The sequence below is a fragment of the Dipodomys merriami genome, unplaced genomic scaffold (assembly GCF_024711535.1).
Source record: "Dipodomys merriami isolate MVZ:Mamm:240054 unplaced genomic scaffold, mDipMer1.0.p SCAF_89, whole genome shotgun sequence".
Lineage (NCBI taxonomy): Eukaryota > Metazoa > Chordata > Mammalia > Rodentia > Heteromyidae > Dipodomys > Dipodomys merriami.
The window spans coordinates 5,157,805-5,172,803 of NW_027206501.1; the positions used below are offsets into that span (position 1 = coordinate 5,157,805).

Below are 14,999 nucleotides of genomic sequence, written 5' to 3' on the forward strand. Positions count from 1 at the left end.
TCATTCTCCCCCATTTCGCTCATCCCTTCCCCATCCCCTCAGATTGTCTGGTTTTATTTTCACAGATACGTGTTTACTATTATGATTAAAACACCTGTTCTGAAATGGAAAAATCTTAACTTTGAAACCTTTTTTCCCCTTGAACGAAATGGCTATCATATGATAAAAATTGGTATTAAAAAGTCTGCCCCAAGCTGGGTGCCAGTGGCTCAGGCCCGGATTCCTCACGACTCAGGCAGCTGGAATCTGAGATTTGTGGTTTGAAGCCAGCCCAGACAGAAAAGTCCATGAGACTCTTATCCAAGCAAAAGGCTGGAAGTGAAGCTGTGATTCAAGAGGCAGAGCGCTTGCCTTGAATGAAAAAAATCTAAGGGACAACAGCCAGCTCACTCCTGGGATGATTAATCCCTTCCTTTTCTTCCCTAATCATGAGGCCATGAGAACATAACAAATGAACTCTTGCTGGTGATATAGCTCAGTGGCAGAGCACATGCGTGGCAGTATAATGCCCTGGCTTTAGTCTCCTGCCCCACATTCTCCCAATAAAACAACACAAAGACTGCCAGCCTTCCCTCCCAAGCCCCAGGTTCCCTCTGTGTCCCTCAAGTGTGTGCCACCTTAGAATAGTAACCAGAGCTGGTGGTGCATGCCTGTAGTCCTAGCACTCAAGAGGCTGAGATCCAAGGATTGTGGTGGTTTAGCTGACCCAGGCAGGAAAGGCTGTGAGATTCTTTATTTCCAATTAACCACACACACACACACACACACACACACACACAGGAAAGGCTGTGAGATTCTTTATTTCCAATTAACCACACACACACACACACACACACACACACACACACAAGAAAGGCTGTGAGATTCTTTATTTCCAATTAACCACACACACACACACACACACACACACATACACACACACACACACACACACACAGGAAAGGCTGTGAGATTCTTTATTTCCAATTAACCACACACACACACACACACACACACACACACACACACACACAAGAAAGGCTGTGAGATTCTTTATTTCCAATTAACCACACACACACACACACACACACACACACACATACACACACACACACACACACACACACACACACACACACACACTGGGAGTGGAGCTGTAGCTCTAGTAATAAGAGTGCTAGTCTTGAGCAAAAAAGCCCAGGACAGCGCTTATACCCTGAATTCAAGGCCCAGGATCTGCATGAAACAAACAAACGAAAAACAGCAACAAGAATAACAACAAAAACAATAGTGACACAAAGAAGCAGACCTTGCTGGGCCTTCACTCACTCACTGCTATCTTTCTGACCTCAGGCTGCTGTTTTGGTACAGTGGATAGCAAGTCAGTCTCATAATCTTTCTGACCTCAATCCTTACTCTTATTCTTCTCATTCTTCTTCATATTATTGCTAGTCTTGGGGCTTGAACTCAGGGCCTGAGCACTGTCGCTGGGCTGCTTCTGTTCAAGGCCAGCACTGCTACTTGAGCCATAGCTCTACTTCTGGCCTCTTCTGAGTATTTTATTAGAAATGAGAATCTCAAGGGCTTTCCTGCCTGGGCTGGCTTCAAATTGAGATCCTCAGATCTCAACCTCCTTAGTAGTTAGGATTACAGGCATGAGCCACTGGTTGCCTGGTCTTGGTATTAGGGTTTGAAATCAGACTCTTATGTTTGCCAGGCCAGTGCTCTACCACTTGAGCTATGCCTCTAACCCTTTTTGCCCTGATTATTTTTGGAGTAGGGTCTTGCATTTATGCCTAGGCTGGTCTGACCCATGCAATCATCTTATTCATGCTTTCTATATAGCTAAGATTGCAGGTGAATACCATTACACCTAGCTTTGTTTTTTTGAGAGGAGGGGAAGGGGTCTTAGAAGTTTTTGCCAAGACTAGTCTTAAACCATGATCCTCCCAATCTCAAACTCCTGAGTAGTTAAGATGATGGACATGAACCATACGCTGTTCAGTATTAATTTTTTTTAAAGTACTCTACCTGTAAAGTAGTAGAGTACTCTAGTACTCTAGTAGTAAAGTACTCTACCTGGTAGAGTTCAATTCTTCATGCTTTGGTACAAGAATGAATACACATTTCTAGCATGTTCTGGGCATTCATCAATTTGTTTGTGTTTGACCAAGTAAGTTTAAGATTCCATCTACACCTTAAAGAATATTTTGTTACTTTTGTGTTGTGATAGTCTATTCAAATTATGAAAAATGTTTTCTTCTGTTTGTCTTTTAGGTTCCTTTAAGACATTGACTCTTCCGTCAGTAAGTATTCATTTAAAGAATTTGGTTTTGGCTGGCAATGTGGCTTAGTGGTAGAGTTCTTGCCTAGCATGCATAAATCCCTGGGTTCAATATCTCAGTACCACATAAACAGAAAAAGCCAGAAGTGGAACTACAGCTGAAGTGGTAGAGTGCTTGCCTTGCATGCATGAGGTACTGGGTTTGATTCCTCAGCACTACATAAGCATAAAAATCCAGAAGTGGCACTGTGGCTCAAGTGGTAGAGCGCTAGCTTCCTGAGCTGAAGAGCTGAGGGACAGTGCCCAGACCCAGAGTTCAGGCCCCATGACTGCCAAAAAAAAAAAAAATTCATTGGTGAATGAAATAGATTATTTTGTCTTGGCTTTTCAAAAAATATATTTCTTGTAAGTTTGGATGAGTTCAAACTTCATATTATTTAAATCTTGAGAACACTAAGAATTATTTAAGAATGTTACTTCCAGGAGAATAGCTATTAGCTTCTTGAAACTTGGAGCTGAGATTTTTCCTCTTGTAAAATAGAGCACATCACTATGCTTGGTCTCATTTCTGACTTAATGAGGCTGGAAGTCTTGAATGTGTAATTAGCTTTGTTCATAATGTCCTTGGCTTTGAAAAGAGCAGTGCCACATGCAGCCATGCTGGAACTTAAGCAGAAGGACCATAAAGTTCTGTGTTGAATGAAAGTTTTGCCTTTTGGGGTCTATAGCATTTTTAGTCTTAATTTTGGTATTTAAAAATACTGTGTTACGGGGCTAGAGGTATGTCCCAGATGGTAGAGCATCAGCCAATAAGCAAAACCATCAGATACTGAGTTCTGGTCTCAGAACAAAAAATCTTACTGTGTTAAAATACAATTTTCTTCATCATTGAGTTTGCTATCTTTAGAATTTTACTCCTGAGCCTAGCTCAATTATTCTACCTAGCTACTTGTCTCTCTCTCCCTCTCTCCCTCCCTCCCTCCTTCTTCTTTTCCTTCCTTCCTTCCTTCCTTCCTTCCTTCCTTCCTTCCTTCCTTCCTTCCTTCCTTCCTTCCTTCCTTCCTTCCTTCTGTCTGTTTCTGTTGGTCTCTGTCTGTCTCTGTCCATCTATGTCTGTGTCTGTCGCTTTGCTTTTCTATGTCTCTCTCTCTGTCACTATTTGTCTGTCTGTTTTTGCTTTGCTTTTCTATGTCTCTCTGTCTGTCACTATTTGTCTGTCTGTTTCTATCATTGTTTGTCTCTGTCTATCTCTGCCTGCCTGTCTGTCTATCCCTTTCTTGAATGTCCTGGAGTGAAATAAGATGTCAGGATTGTATGATTTACTAGAGAAATGGAAAGGGGGGCTGGGAAGGTGGCTCAGTGGTAGAGCGCTTGCCTTGCATGCTTGAGGCCCTGGGTTCCATTCCTCAGCACCACATAAGCAAAAAGAAAAAAGCCGGAAGTGGCGCTGTGGCTCAAGTGGTAGAGCGCTAGCCTTGAGCTGAAGAGTTGAGGGACAGTGCCCAGGCCCAGAGTTCAGGCCCCACGACCGGGCCCAAAAAAAAAAAAAAAGAGAAATGGAAAGGGCTTTTTATTTTACTGAGAGTCATTAAACCTGATTATTAAAAGTTGCTTGTGCGTGAATCTTACTTTCCATGGCTTTGACTTGAAAGTTTATACTTTTATTACTGGGCTTTGTTTCAGAGTTTCTCACACTTACTGTATAACAGAGTAGTGCCCATTAAGAGGTACCTGTGGGATGCTTCTGAGGCCAGGTGGCCAATGACCTTGCCCTGTCATATTACAGACTTAGGTAGGATCATATTTTATCTCCTGAGTCAGGCCTGTGTATCACTTCTTGAAGATTCCAGGTTAAGCACATTCAGAATCTGGGCATCTTTGGGTGGGTGGGGAATAATATATTAATGCTAAAAATGGAAAGAGAGAGTGGAAAAAGTCAAAGTCATAGGCAGGCAGATATGGTAAAAATCTTTACAACTGTTCTGACTATAAAATATTTCATTGTGTCAGGCACTGTGACTCATGCCTATAATCCTAGCTACTTAAGAGGCTGAGATTTGAGGATCATGGTTTGAAACGAGCCTGGGTACAAAAGCCTGTGGCATTCTTATCTCCAATTAACCAGAAAAGGCCCAGAAATGGAGTGGTGACTTAAGGGATGGAATGCCAAACTTAGGCTAAAAGCTAAGGGACACTGCCCAGGCCCTGCATTCAAGTCCAGTACTGGCACTACTCACGAAGCTGAGATCTGAGCATCAAGATTTGAAGTCCCAGTCAACAAATTGGTGAGATCCTTAATCAGCAAAAATCAAGGAATAGAGGTGTGGGTCAAGTGGTAGAGTGCCAGCTTTGAGCAAAAAAGCTATGGGACAATACCCAGCCCCTGAGTTCAAGGGTCAGTACTGGAACACACACTCATTAAAAACATTTTTGAGGTAAATCAGTGAGACTTTGATATGTCTGATCTCTCTTTCTCTTTTTCTCCAGCTCCCTCTGAACAGTGCAGATGAGATGTATGAGCTACGTGTAACGGGACGGGCTCAGGATGAGATTTTATTCTCTAATAGCACACGCTTATCATTTGAGACCAAGAGAGTGTCTGTCTTCATTCAGACAGACAAGGCGCTATATAAGCCCAAGCAAGAAGTGAAATTCCGGGTCGTCACACTCTTATCAGACTTCAAGCCTTATCAAACATCATTGAATATTCTAATTAAGGTAAGTGTGCCCGTGCACTGGCCAAACACACACGCACTCGCACACGCACACACACACACACACAACCTCAAGCTGAGATTTGTTTACATTTGTATCAAATATCACATTGATTGGTTTCAAGTTTGATGAGTCCTCTCTCCCCTCCCCTCCCCTTTTCTCCCCTCCTTCCCCTTCCCTCCCCTCCCCTCCTCTCTCTCTCTCTTTTTTTCTGTTTCTTGGGATAGGATCTTCCTTCGTAGCTCTGTCTGGCTTTCATCTAGAGACTTGCCTCAGCCTTCTAAGTGCTGGGATTACGGATGTGTGCCACCTCCGGTTCTCAAGGAATATTTATTTATTTGTGTCTGTATTGGGGCTTGGACTCAGGGCCTCACACTTTCTCTTGACCATTTTTACTCAAGGATGGTGCTTTACCACTTGAGCCACACCTCTACTTTTAGCTTTTTGTTAGTTAATAAGAGTCTACAGTCTTTTCTGTCTGGACTGGTTTTGAGCTTAGATCCTCAGGTCTCAGCCTCCCGAGTAGCTAGGATTAAAGGTGTGAGCCACCAGCACCTGGCTTTTGGGCAAAATTGCCCTCGCCTTCCCTCTCCTCCCCTCCCCCCTCTTCTTCTTTTGTGTCAGTGCTTGGACTGAAACTCAGGGCCTGGGCCCTGTCCTTTGTTCTTTATTTGAACCTCAACAAAAGGGGATTTAGCAAAACTGATTCCAGGTGCTTAAACTCTGAGTCCAGCACCACCTGCAGGCTAATGTGGGGAAGTGCGTCTGGGAGCCAGCAGGCCAACCTTTTGGAACTCAATTCGTCCCTCCCATAATGGCTGTGGACTATAGCTAAGACACTGATCATCACAGAACCTTCAGAGATATTCAGTGTTTTTAGTGGGGATTACTGCCTGTCCCAATCATTGGTCTTCTCAGGAAGGAAAGAGGCCTTAATAGTGGAAAAGCATGCCCAATCTCCACCCTGATTCTGGCTTCCTTCAGGAAGTTTGACCAGCATTATGGAAGGAAGTGCCTCAGCTCTGAGACAGCTGCTGGCTCTGGCTTCTTCGCTGGTCTTTCTTCTTTAAGAATTTTTCCTTCTAGAGGGAGATTCTAGTTAAAAAAAGAGAATGAGAACTGCTTTGTACAAATGCATTGGTAAGGCTTTTTATCATTTGTTAAGTGAATGACACTGAATACTGTATTACATGGATTTTTGGATAAATGATAAAGCATAAGATATAATTTTTTTTTTTGGTCCGATTGTGGGGCCTGAACTCTGGGCCTGGGCGCTGTCCCTCAGCTCTTCAGCTCAAGGCTAGCACTCTACCACTTGAGCCCCAACGCCACTTCCGGCTTTTTTCTTTTTGCTTATGTGGTGCTGAGGAATCAAACCCAGGGCCTTATGCATGCAAGGCAAGCGCTCTACCACTGAGCCACCTTCCCAGCCCCGAGATATAAATGTATGTAATTTATGTATGCATATATATGTATATATACATATACAGATAAAATTGTTAATAGCTATCCCTGATGAGAAGTCAAGGAAAAAGGTGATTTTCACCACTGATTCTGTTAAGTCTGTTAAGTTTTTATCATAAGGATATACTCATATATTATTTATATGGTATAAAAAGCATACAGTTGCTTATGTAACTGTAACCCTTCTGCATATCACCTTTACAAAATAAAAAGTATATAGAATCCAGGTGCTGATGTCTCTTGCTTATAATGCTAGTTAGGGGGCTGAGTTCTGATGATCCTAGTTTGAAGCCTACCTGGGAAGAAAAATCCATGTACCTGTCACATATAATTGTATCCCTCTGTACATCACCTATATAGTAACAACAAAGTAAATTAACAAAAAAAAATCCATGAGACTCTTATCTTACCTCCAGTTAATCAGCAAAAGGCTGGAAATGGACATGTGGCTCAAGTGGTAGAGTGTCAGCTTTGAGGGAAAAAGCTTCAGAGTCGCACCAGGCCTTAAGTTCACACCCCAATATGGTGTGCAAGTGTGTGTGCACACACACATACAACCAAATGAAACCAGAAATAGATTTGCAGTTCTGTTCTCCAGCCAAGATGTACTGGCACAGTAGCAGGGCCTTTGAGGTGCTTTTGCCAGATGCAGAGCGCGGGGGTGGGGGGTGGGGTGGTGGTGGTGGGGGTGGAGGGGGTGGGGAGGGTGGGGCCCTCACTCCCGAGTCTGGTGCACAGCTGCTCTGACTATGCCTGTTCAGCGGATGACCACGCGCCAGTTCTGAGCTCTGTTTTGGCCCTGCCCTGTGTGGTTCAACCTTGATGTGCTGTGTAAAGACTTCTGCTGTTTCTCCATTCTCTGTGTGCTTCAGAGGGGCTTGGGGGAGCCAGAGCAACCCTCTCACCATGCCCCACATCTCCCAGTGCAGCCACATCCAAGACAGCGCCTCAGAATTGTTCCACGGGTCTAGGCATGTTGGGGAGAAAAGTGTGCCTTCACTGCCAGTTCATCTGCAGAAAGTGGCCGTGTCCCTTCCATGCTGTCCTCCTCCCCCTCCCCATTCTCTCTCTCCCCTCTTCCTCTCCCTCCTTCCCTCCCCTCCTCCTCCCTACTCCTCTTCCCCCTCCTCCCCCTCCTCACCTCTCTCTCCTCTCCCTCCTCCCCCAACCTCCTCCCTTTCCTCTTCCTCCCTCTCCCCCTCCCTTTCCTCTCCCTCATTCCCTTCCCCCTCCTCACCTCCCTCCCTTTCCTCTTCTCCTCCCCCTCCTCTTCCCTCTCCTCCTCCCTCTCCTCTCCCTCCTCTCTCCTCCCCCTCTTCTTCCCTCCCTCCCCCTCCTCCTCCTCCTTTTTCCTCTCCCCTTTCCCCTCCCCCTCTTCTTTCTCCTCCCCTTTCCCTTCCCCTCCCCTTCCCTTCCTCCTTCTTTCTCCTCCTCCTCAGTCATCCTTGGATGTGAACTGAGGACCTTGCTCTTGCTAGGTGTGGCAGGTGCTCTACCACTTGAGCCACTCCCCCAGCCCTATTTAAAAAAAAGCCTCTGTCAGTCCAACAGAAGAAAAAAAATCAGGACTGCATTGTTTTCATTTTCATCTCCTTAGTTCCAGATGGCGTGTGTGAATGAGCTCTGTAGAGGTCTCTTTCTGCTTTTGGCTCCATCGTCTCTGCTCGGTCCCGCGGTGGCAGGCCTGGCGGTGGCAATGCCTGACCCGGAGCTGGCTCGGGGACAGTGACTCCGTTTGCTCACTCACTGGTTTAAGGATTCGTTTCTGGCCTTTGCTGGCCACGACTCTCTCCTCAGCGTGTAGCATGAGCTCATCTGGGCCTTCTCCTGCTTGCAGGCCCGGCTTGGGCTGCTGTGAGGACTCAGTTAATTCGCTGCTTCCAGACCCAGGGGTGAGAATCAGAAGAGCAAGTATTGCATTTACAGTGCAATTGAGAACAGTGCTCCCGTCTCTATATCTGCGTCATCTACCTGTATATGTATATCCACTTTACCTATGAGCTGTCTACATTCATGTAAAATAAAATATGCCAAACATCCTTTGCCTGTATTTGATTGTGACTGCCAGTCCTGGGACTTGAACTCAGGGCCTGCATGCTGTCCCTGAGCTTTAGTGCTTAAGGTTAGCACTCTGCCACTTGACCTACAACTCTACTTCTGGCTTCTTTAGATAGTTAATTGGAAATAGAGTCTCATGGGCTTTTTGGTCTGGGTGGGATTCGAACCGCAATCCTCAGATCTCAGCCTCTCGAGTAGCTAGGATTACAGGCGAGAGCCAGCAGCTCTTATTTCTAATGAAAGCAGTTTCTCTCCTCCATATTGTGAGGGAAAGTTCTGGAAGTGCTTGGGGAGCTCCAGGGCACCATTGCTCTCAGCTGGTGCACAGCATACCTGCACTGCTTTTATGTAGCTAACCTGTGTGGTTTGTGTTCTAGGACCCCAAGTCCAACTTGATCCAGCAGTGGCTGTCGCAGCAAAATGAACTTGGAGTTGTTTCCAAAACTCTTCAGCTGTCTTCCCACCCAGTGCTGGGCGACTGGTCCATCCAGGTTCAAGTGAATGTGAGTAGAGATGTATTTGGGGGAGGATAGTAGAACAACGGAAGTAATGCATGTGGGAAAATATGCTGCAAAGTCATTTATACGATGAACAGAAAGGAATTAGTTTGGATCATGGAAATAGGTTTCATAATAATAATTATTATTCATTAAGTAGTTGTACTGAGGGGCTTCAATTCCACAAGTCAGAATCTTGATCAACATCCCCTCTTCTATCATTCTCCTCTGTCTTTCCCCATGCAACCCTGCCTTCAAGTTATGTAGTTTCATTCCTCCTCCTCCTCCTCCTCTTTTTCCTCCTCCTCCTCCTCCTCCTCCTTTTTCTTTTTTTCCCCCGCCCCCCCAGTCTTTCCTGGGGCTTGGACTTAGAACCTGGGTGCTCTTCCTGAGCCTTTCTTGCTCAAGGCTAGTGCTCTACTACTTGAGCCACAGCTTCACTTCTGACTTTTTTGATAGTTAATTGGAGATAAGAGTCTCAGGATCTTTCCTGCCTGGCCTAGCATTGAATTGCAATCCTCAGATCTCAGCCTCCCCAGTAGCTAGGATTACAGGCGTGAGCCACCAGTGCCCTGCAGGATGTTATTTTTTAAAATCCACTGGAGGCTGGGAAGGTGGCTCAGTGGTAGAGTGCTTGCCTAGCATGCATGAGCCCTGGGTTCAATTCCTCAGCACCACATTAACAGAAAAGTGGCACTGCAGCCCAAGTGGTAGAGTGCTAACCTTGAGCAAACAAGCTCAGGGACAGTGCCCAAGCCCTGAATTCAAGCCCCAGGACTGGCAAAAAAAAAAAAAAAATCCACTCAAGTTTTCCAGTAATCAGTTGTTTATTTGTCCTTCCTTCCTTCCTTCCTTCCTTCCTTCCTTCCTTCCTTCCTCCCTCCCTCCCTCCCTCCCTTCCTTCTTCCTCCCCCCCCCATAGTTTATTACTTTTAGCAATATTAGTCTCAAATTCATGATCTTCCTTCCTCAACCTCTCAAGGGCTGGCATTGCAGCTGTCCACCACTCACTCCTGGCTTTTCTCCTTTTCTGAAATTCACTCGGTGCTTTCCCCATGCTGCTCCCTCTGCCTGGAATGCTGGGTTTTTCTCCTGCGAGTCTACTACTTGCTTCTACCCCTCAGGCATTGTGTGAAATGGCCAAATACCTCAACACATCCTTACAACACTCTGTTTCTTGTGAGGAACTCATGTCTGTTTTTTCCTCCCTGGTTGCGAGGCTTTAACACAGGGTCTAGGCATTGTCCCTGAGCTTTTTTTTGCTTAAGGCTAGTGCTTTACCACTTTGAGCCACAGCTCCACCTCTAGTTTTCTGATGGTCGATTGGAGATAAGAGTCTCATGGACTTTCCAGCCTAGGCTGGCTTTGAACCACGATCTTCAGCTCTCAGCCTCCAGAGTAGCTAGGATTGCTGGTGTGAGCCATCAGCACCCATCCCCATGTCACTTTTAATTGCTAGTCCCTAATATGGTATAATTTTTGTAAGGATAAGATCTTTCACCGAGTTCATGCCTTCATCCTAGGACTTCTTGAACAAGTAGAGTCAATAGTTACTGTCTTGAATTAAATATAGTTTTTTTTCCTACATTTGTAACTTATCTTTATCATTTTGAAGAAAAGCCTATTGATCAGGTATTTTTTTTTCATTTTTTGTGCCTGTACTGGGACTTGAACTCAGGGCCTCATGCTCTCATTTGGCATTTTGTTCAAGGCTAGTGCTCTCCCATTTGGGCCTTAGCTCCACTTCCAGCTTTTGGCTGGTTAATTGGAGATAAAAGTCAATGGACTTTCCTGCCCTGCATGGCTTTGAGTGGTGAGCCTTAGATCTCAGCCTCCTTAGTTGTGAGGATTACAGGTGTGTACCACCGATGCCTTGAACAATCAGGTAGTTATTGTCAAGCAGTGGTCAAGTTGAGGCACACAACTAAGAAAAAAATAAATCCTTCTAAAAAGAATGCTTCTCAGAGCCGAAATAGAGCTGCAACTGGACTCTCCCTCAATCTGTTTATATTTTTTTTTCTCTTGACTCCTGCCCAGAAGCAGTAAAGGGCTATGTATTGCTATGTATTGTCTTAGCAGGGAATAATGACTATGGAGGAAATGTATTTACTATAAATATATTTGTTATTTAAACAATCCACCATTTAAACACACACACACATATTTATGTGTCGGCTCTGGGGCTTAAACTTACTTTGTTTCACTCAAGACCAGAGCTCTACCATTTTGAGTCACACAGCTCCATTTCTAGCTTTTTGCCAGTGAATTGGAGATAAGAATCTCTCAAATATATCTTCCTGGCTGTCGTTGAACCACAGTCTTTCTATCTCAACCTTTTGCATAGGCCAGGATTACAGGCATGAGCCCCCGAGGCTGGCTATAAAGTATATTTTGATTTTTTTCTGAGGCAGTGATCAATCTTGGCATAAAACCGAAGGAGGAAAAAACTATATTTAGGCAAGGATTCTGAAGTCCCATTTGTCAATGGGACACATATGGAGTGATACTTGTATCCTCACAGAAAGACAAAGTATTAGAAATGCAGGACTTGTCAGAGCTTTCACTTCTACTGAGTTTGCAGAGAATCATGAGAATCAGAGAAGGAGGATGCTTTAGTTAAACTTAAGTTTCTTGATGGGGCCTCCTTTGTCATTTCTCTATTTGAAGCATGTTTGTTTGTGGGGTCAGGGATCTTTTATTGAAACCATTAACTTTTCTGGAATGAGGAAAATTAAAATTTAAGTAACCCCTGTTCCCCGCCAGCATCCCCTGCCCCCCTTCATACATGGGCTTGAACTCAGGCCATATTTCCACTTCTAGAGATTGGACTTGAAATCAGACCTCTGGGGAATATTTTTTTTCACGTTTCAAGCCCTAAATAATCTTTTATTTTTATTTTTTAATTTTCCTGGATGGAAAGTTCTTCAAAAGGGCACAGTACAGATGAGTTGGAGGCAGACACACAGACACTTAGTTCATCCAAAGAAAACAAAATTTTTTAAATACTTTTTTTAAATTGTAAAACTAGTGTATAGAGGAGTTACAGTTACATGAGTAAGGTAATGAGAACATTTCCTATCAAGCATTGTTACCTCCTCCTTTGTTTTTCCCCTACCATCCCTTCCTTCCCACCTCCCCAACTCCTCCCTCCCTCCCTCTCACAAGTTGTAAAGTTCCTAAGAAAACAAATTCTTAAAATCAAATAAAATCATATCTAGTATAGGAAGTACAGATGAGTTACCATAAATACAAAGTGTTTTATAAGTCTGAGCTTGTTTCAGAGGACAGAGAGGGCTGATGGGACAGAGTCTATTTCCCTTCTGTGACTCTTAGGATAGTCAGAAACGGGGTTCTGGGTGCCATACCCTAGCGGCATGCTTGCCCTACAACACACACCAGAACCCCACCCTGTTTGCTCAAAATAATCTTTAGAAAGACTGATCTAGTCAAAAGTGGTTAATTTTTGAATTCTTTGAAGCTTGCATTAGCACACACATGCATACATACCATCTGGGAAGCAATTCTTAGACAAAGATGTTTGCTTCAACATGTAAAGAATTGAGTTCAAAAGATGCAAAGATGATCAGGGTTCCATCATGGGGAGAATTAGGACCCGATTTTATTTTATTTTATTTTTTTTGAGTCCGGTCGTGGGTCTGAACTCTGGGCCTGGGTGTTGTTCCTCAGCTCTTCAGCTCAAGGCTAGCGCTCTACCACTTGAGCCACAGTGCCACTTCCAGCTTTTTTCTTTTTTGCTTATGTGGTGCTGAGGAATCGCACCCAGGGCCTCATGCATACAAGGCAAGCACTCTACCACTGAGCCACTTTCCCAGCCCCTAGGACCCAATTTTAAAATGATCCTTATAGTCTTGAGGCTGGTCCTCTAGCACCTACCCCTCCCCACTACTAGTCTCACCATCCTATTCCATGTAAGAGCTCAGCCCTTCTCCAGGAGACCAAGGGAGGAAGAGTAGCAAAACCACCTGACTGTGCCCTTGTTTCTGGAATCCCTTGTTTTTTTTTTTTTTTCCATCTGCATGTTTGTGGGTGACAACTCATTACCAAATGAAACACAGGGCAGGCTCTTTATTATCTCCACCATGAAAACAATTTCTCTGTCAGTGAGTGCTGGCAGCTGCTTGTCCACCACTGTTGCTGACAGTAGTAAAAAGAACACACAGTCAGTAACAAAGTGCCATGACCCCCCCCCTCCCATCTCCCAGGACAAAGCAAAACTAAGACCACACAGGCTTTGATCTGACACCACCAGTGCAGGGTACAGGGAACATGGCTGAACTTCACAGGCAATTGAGACCTGAGAGGGCTCCCTGAGAGCTTCAGTCTGCCGGCAGACAAGGGTTACTGATCTCTCTCATCTGCTCAGGCCAACCCATCGGAGCCCTTTGCTAGAAGAGTTAGTAGGTCCAACACGCACGCACGCATGGATTTGTGGGAGGAGTTCTCAAGCTTAGATTTCTTCATAGAGCAGGGGAGAACCCCAGAAAACAGTTAGAATATCCACTACATCATAGAATTCACTCCATCATCCACGCCATCATACAGACACAAGTGGGTCCCAGGCCTGCCACTTGGGCTCAAACCCTGCATTGCTTCCCTTGTCCCCCCGGTGTCAGGTGGATACCTAGTAATCTCAATCTTTAGAACAACAGTAAGAATTTCTGAGCCTTTGTGCTCAGAGATATTTGCAATTAAGAGTGTAAATCTGCAACCAGAGCCCCACAGCGCAAGAACTGATGTGCCCCAACCTCCCCTGTGTGGGGCTGGAGAGACCCCTCATCCCACGCATGATGCCATCTCATGACGTGGCCTGAGCCACACATTCTAGTGAAAATCGCTGGGCTCCGATTTGGATGAAGAGCTGCAGCGTGTGAGGCCACTGGAGGCAGGCCTCAGGCCTCCTCCGTCGTCTCCAGCGGGCTCCTGCAGTGCCTTACATCAGGAGTGCGAGGTCTCCAGGCACCAACATCCTCTCACAAAAGAGGCGGCGCTGGGGACGCAGTCTGGCTTTCATTTGTGATCTCTGAGTCACATGTACCGGTGCAAAATGTCCCTAAGAAGCTGCAGCACAGTGTGACCAACATCCGAACAAAAACTCAAAAGCACATGCAGACTCACAAAACTGCCCTGGGTGGGTGAGACAGACAGACAGACAGACCCCGCCTCCCCCTGTCCCCCCAGTTAACGGTTCTAGGCAAGGAGAGCTGTAAAGGGCCACTTAAATCTATTTGGAGCCATCTACTAGAGTTGCAGAGATGTCAGAGAAAAGCATGCCTTCTCCTAGCCTGTTACCAAATACTTTAAAATAAACTCAGCATGGGTATGACCTGCTTCACAGCCTGCCACACAGACAGCACAGGACTCTTCTGGAGGGGATGAACTTGTATGGGTGACAAGATGTGGGATTTTTGTTTTCTTAAGAGTATTATGGTCTAGGGGCTGGGAAGGTGGCTTAGTGGTAGAGCGCTTGCCTTGCATGAATGAGACCCTGGGTTCAATTCCTCAGCACCACATAAGCAAAAAGAAAAAAGCTGGAAGTGGTACTGTGGCTCAAGTGGTAGAGTGCTAGCCTTGAGCTGAAGAGCTGAGGGACAGCGCCCAGGCCTCTGGGCCTCACAACCGGAACCCCCCCCCCCCCAAAAAAAAGAAAGAGTATTATGGTTGGGCTGGGAAAGTGGCTCAGTGGTAGAGTGTACTTGCCTTGCATGCATGAGGCCCTGGGTTCAATTCCTCAGCACCACATAAGCAGAAAAAGCTGGAAGTGGTGCTGTGGCTCAAGTGATAGAGGGCTATCCTTGAGCTGAAGAGCTGAGGGACAGCACCCAGGCCCTGAGTTCAGGTCCCATCACCAGCAAAAAAAAAAAAAAAAAAAAAAGAGTATTATGGTCTATGGGCAAAAAATTACCTAGCAACATGCAGCCAGGCCAATCTAGAAACTATTTTTATTTTTCCTTTCTTTGCAAGGGGTAGAGCCTAAGCAAACA

General features: G+C 45.2%; 1 protein-coding gene across 1 annotated transcript in view; it reads left to right on the forward strand.

The window, feature by feature from the left end:
- The window catches only part of Cd109 (CD109 molecule), a 114,486-nt gene that overhangs the window by 19,853 nt on the left and 79,634 nt on the right, over positions 1-14,999 (forward strand). The window contains exons 4-6 of the mRNA XM_070012171.1: positions 2,257-2,285; positions 4,751-4,981; positions 8,878-9,003. Of these exons, the coding sequence (XP_069868272.1) occupies positions 2,257-2,285; positions 4,751-4,981; positions 8,878-9,003 (386 nt within the window). The remainder of the gene's footprint in view (positions 1-2,256; positions 2,286-4,750; positions 4,982-8,877; positions 9,004-14,999) is intronic.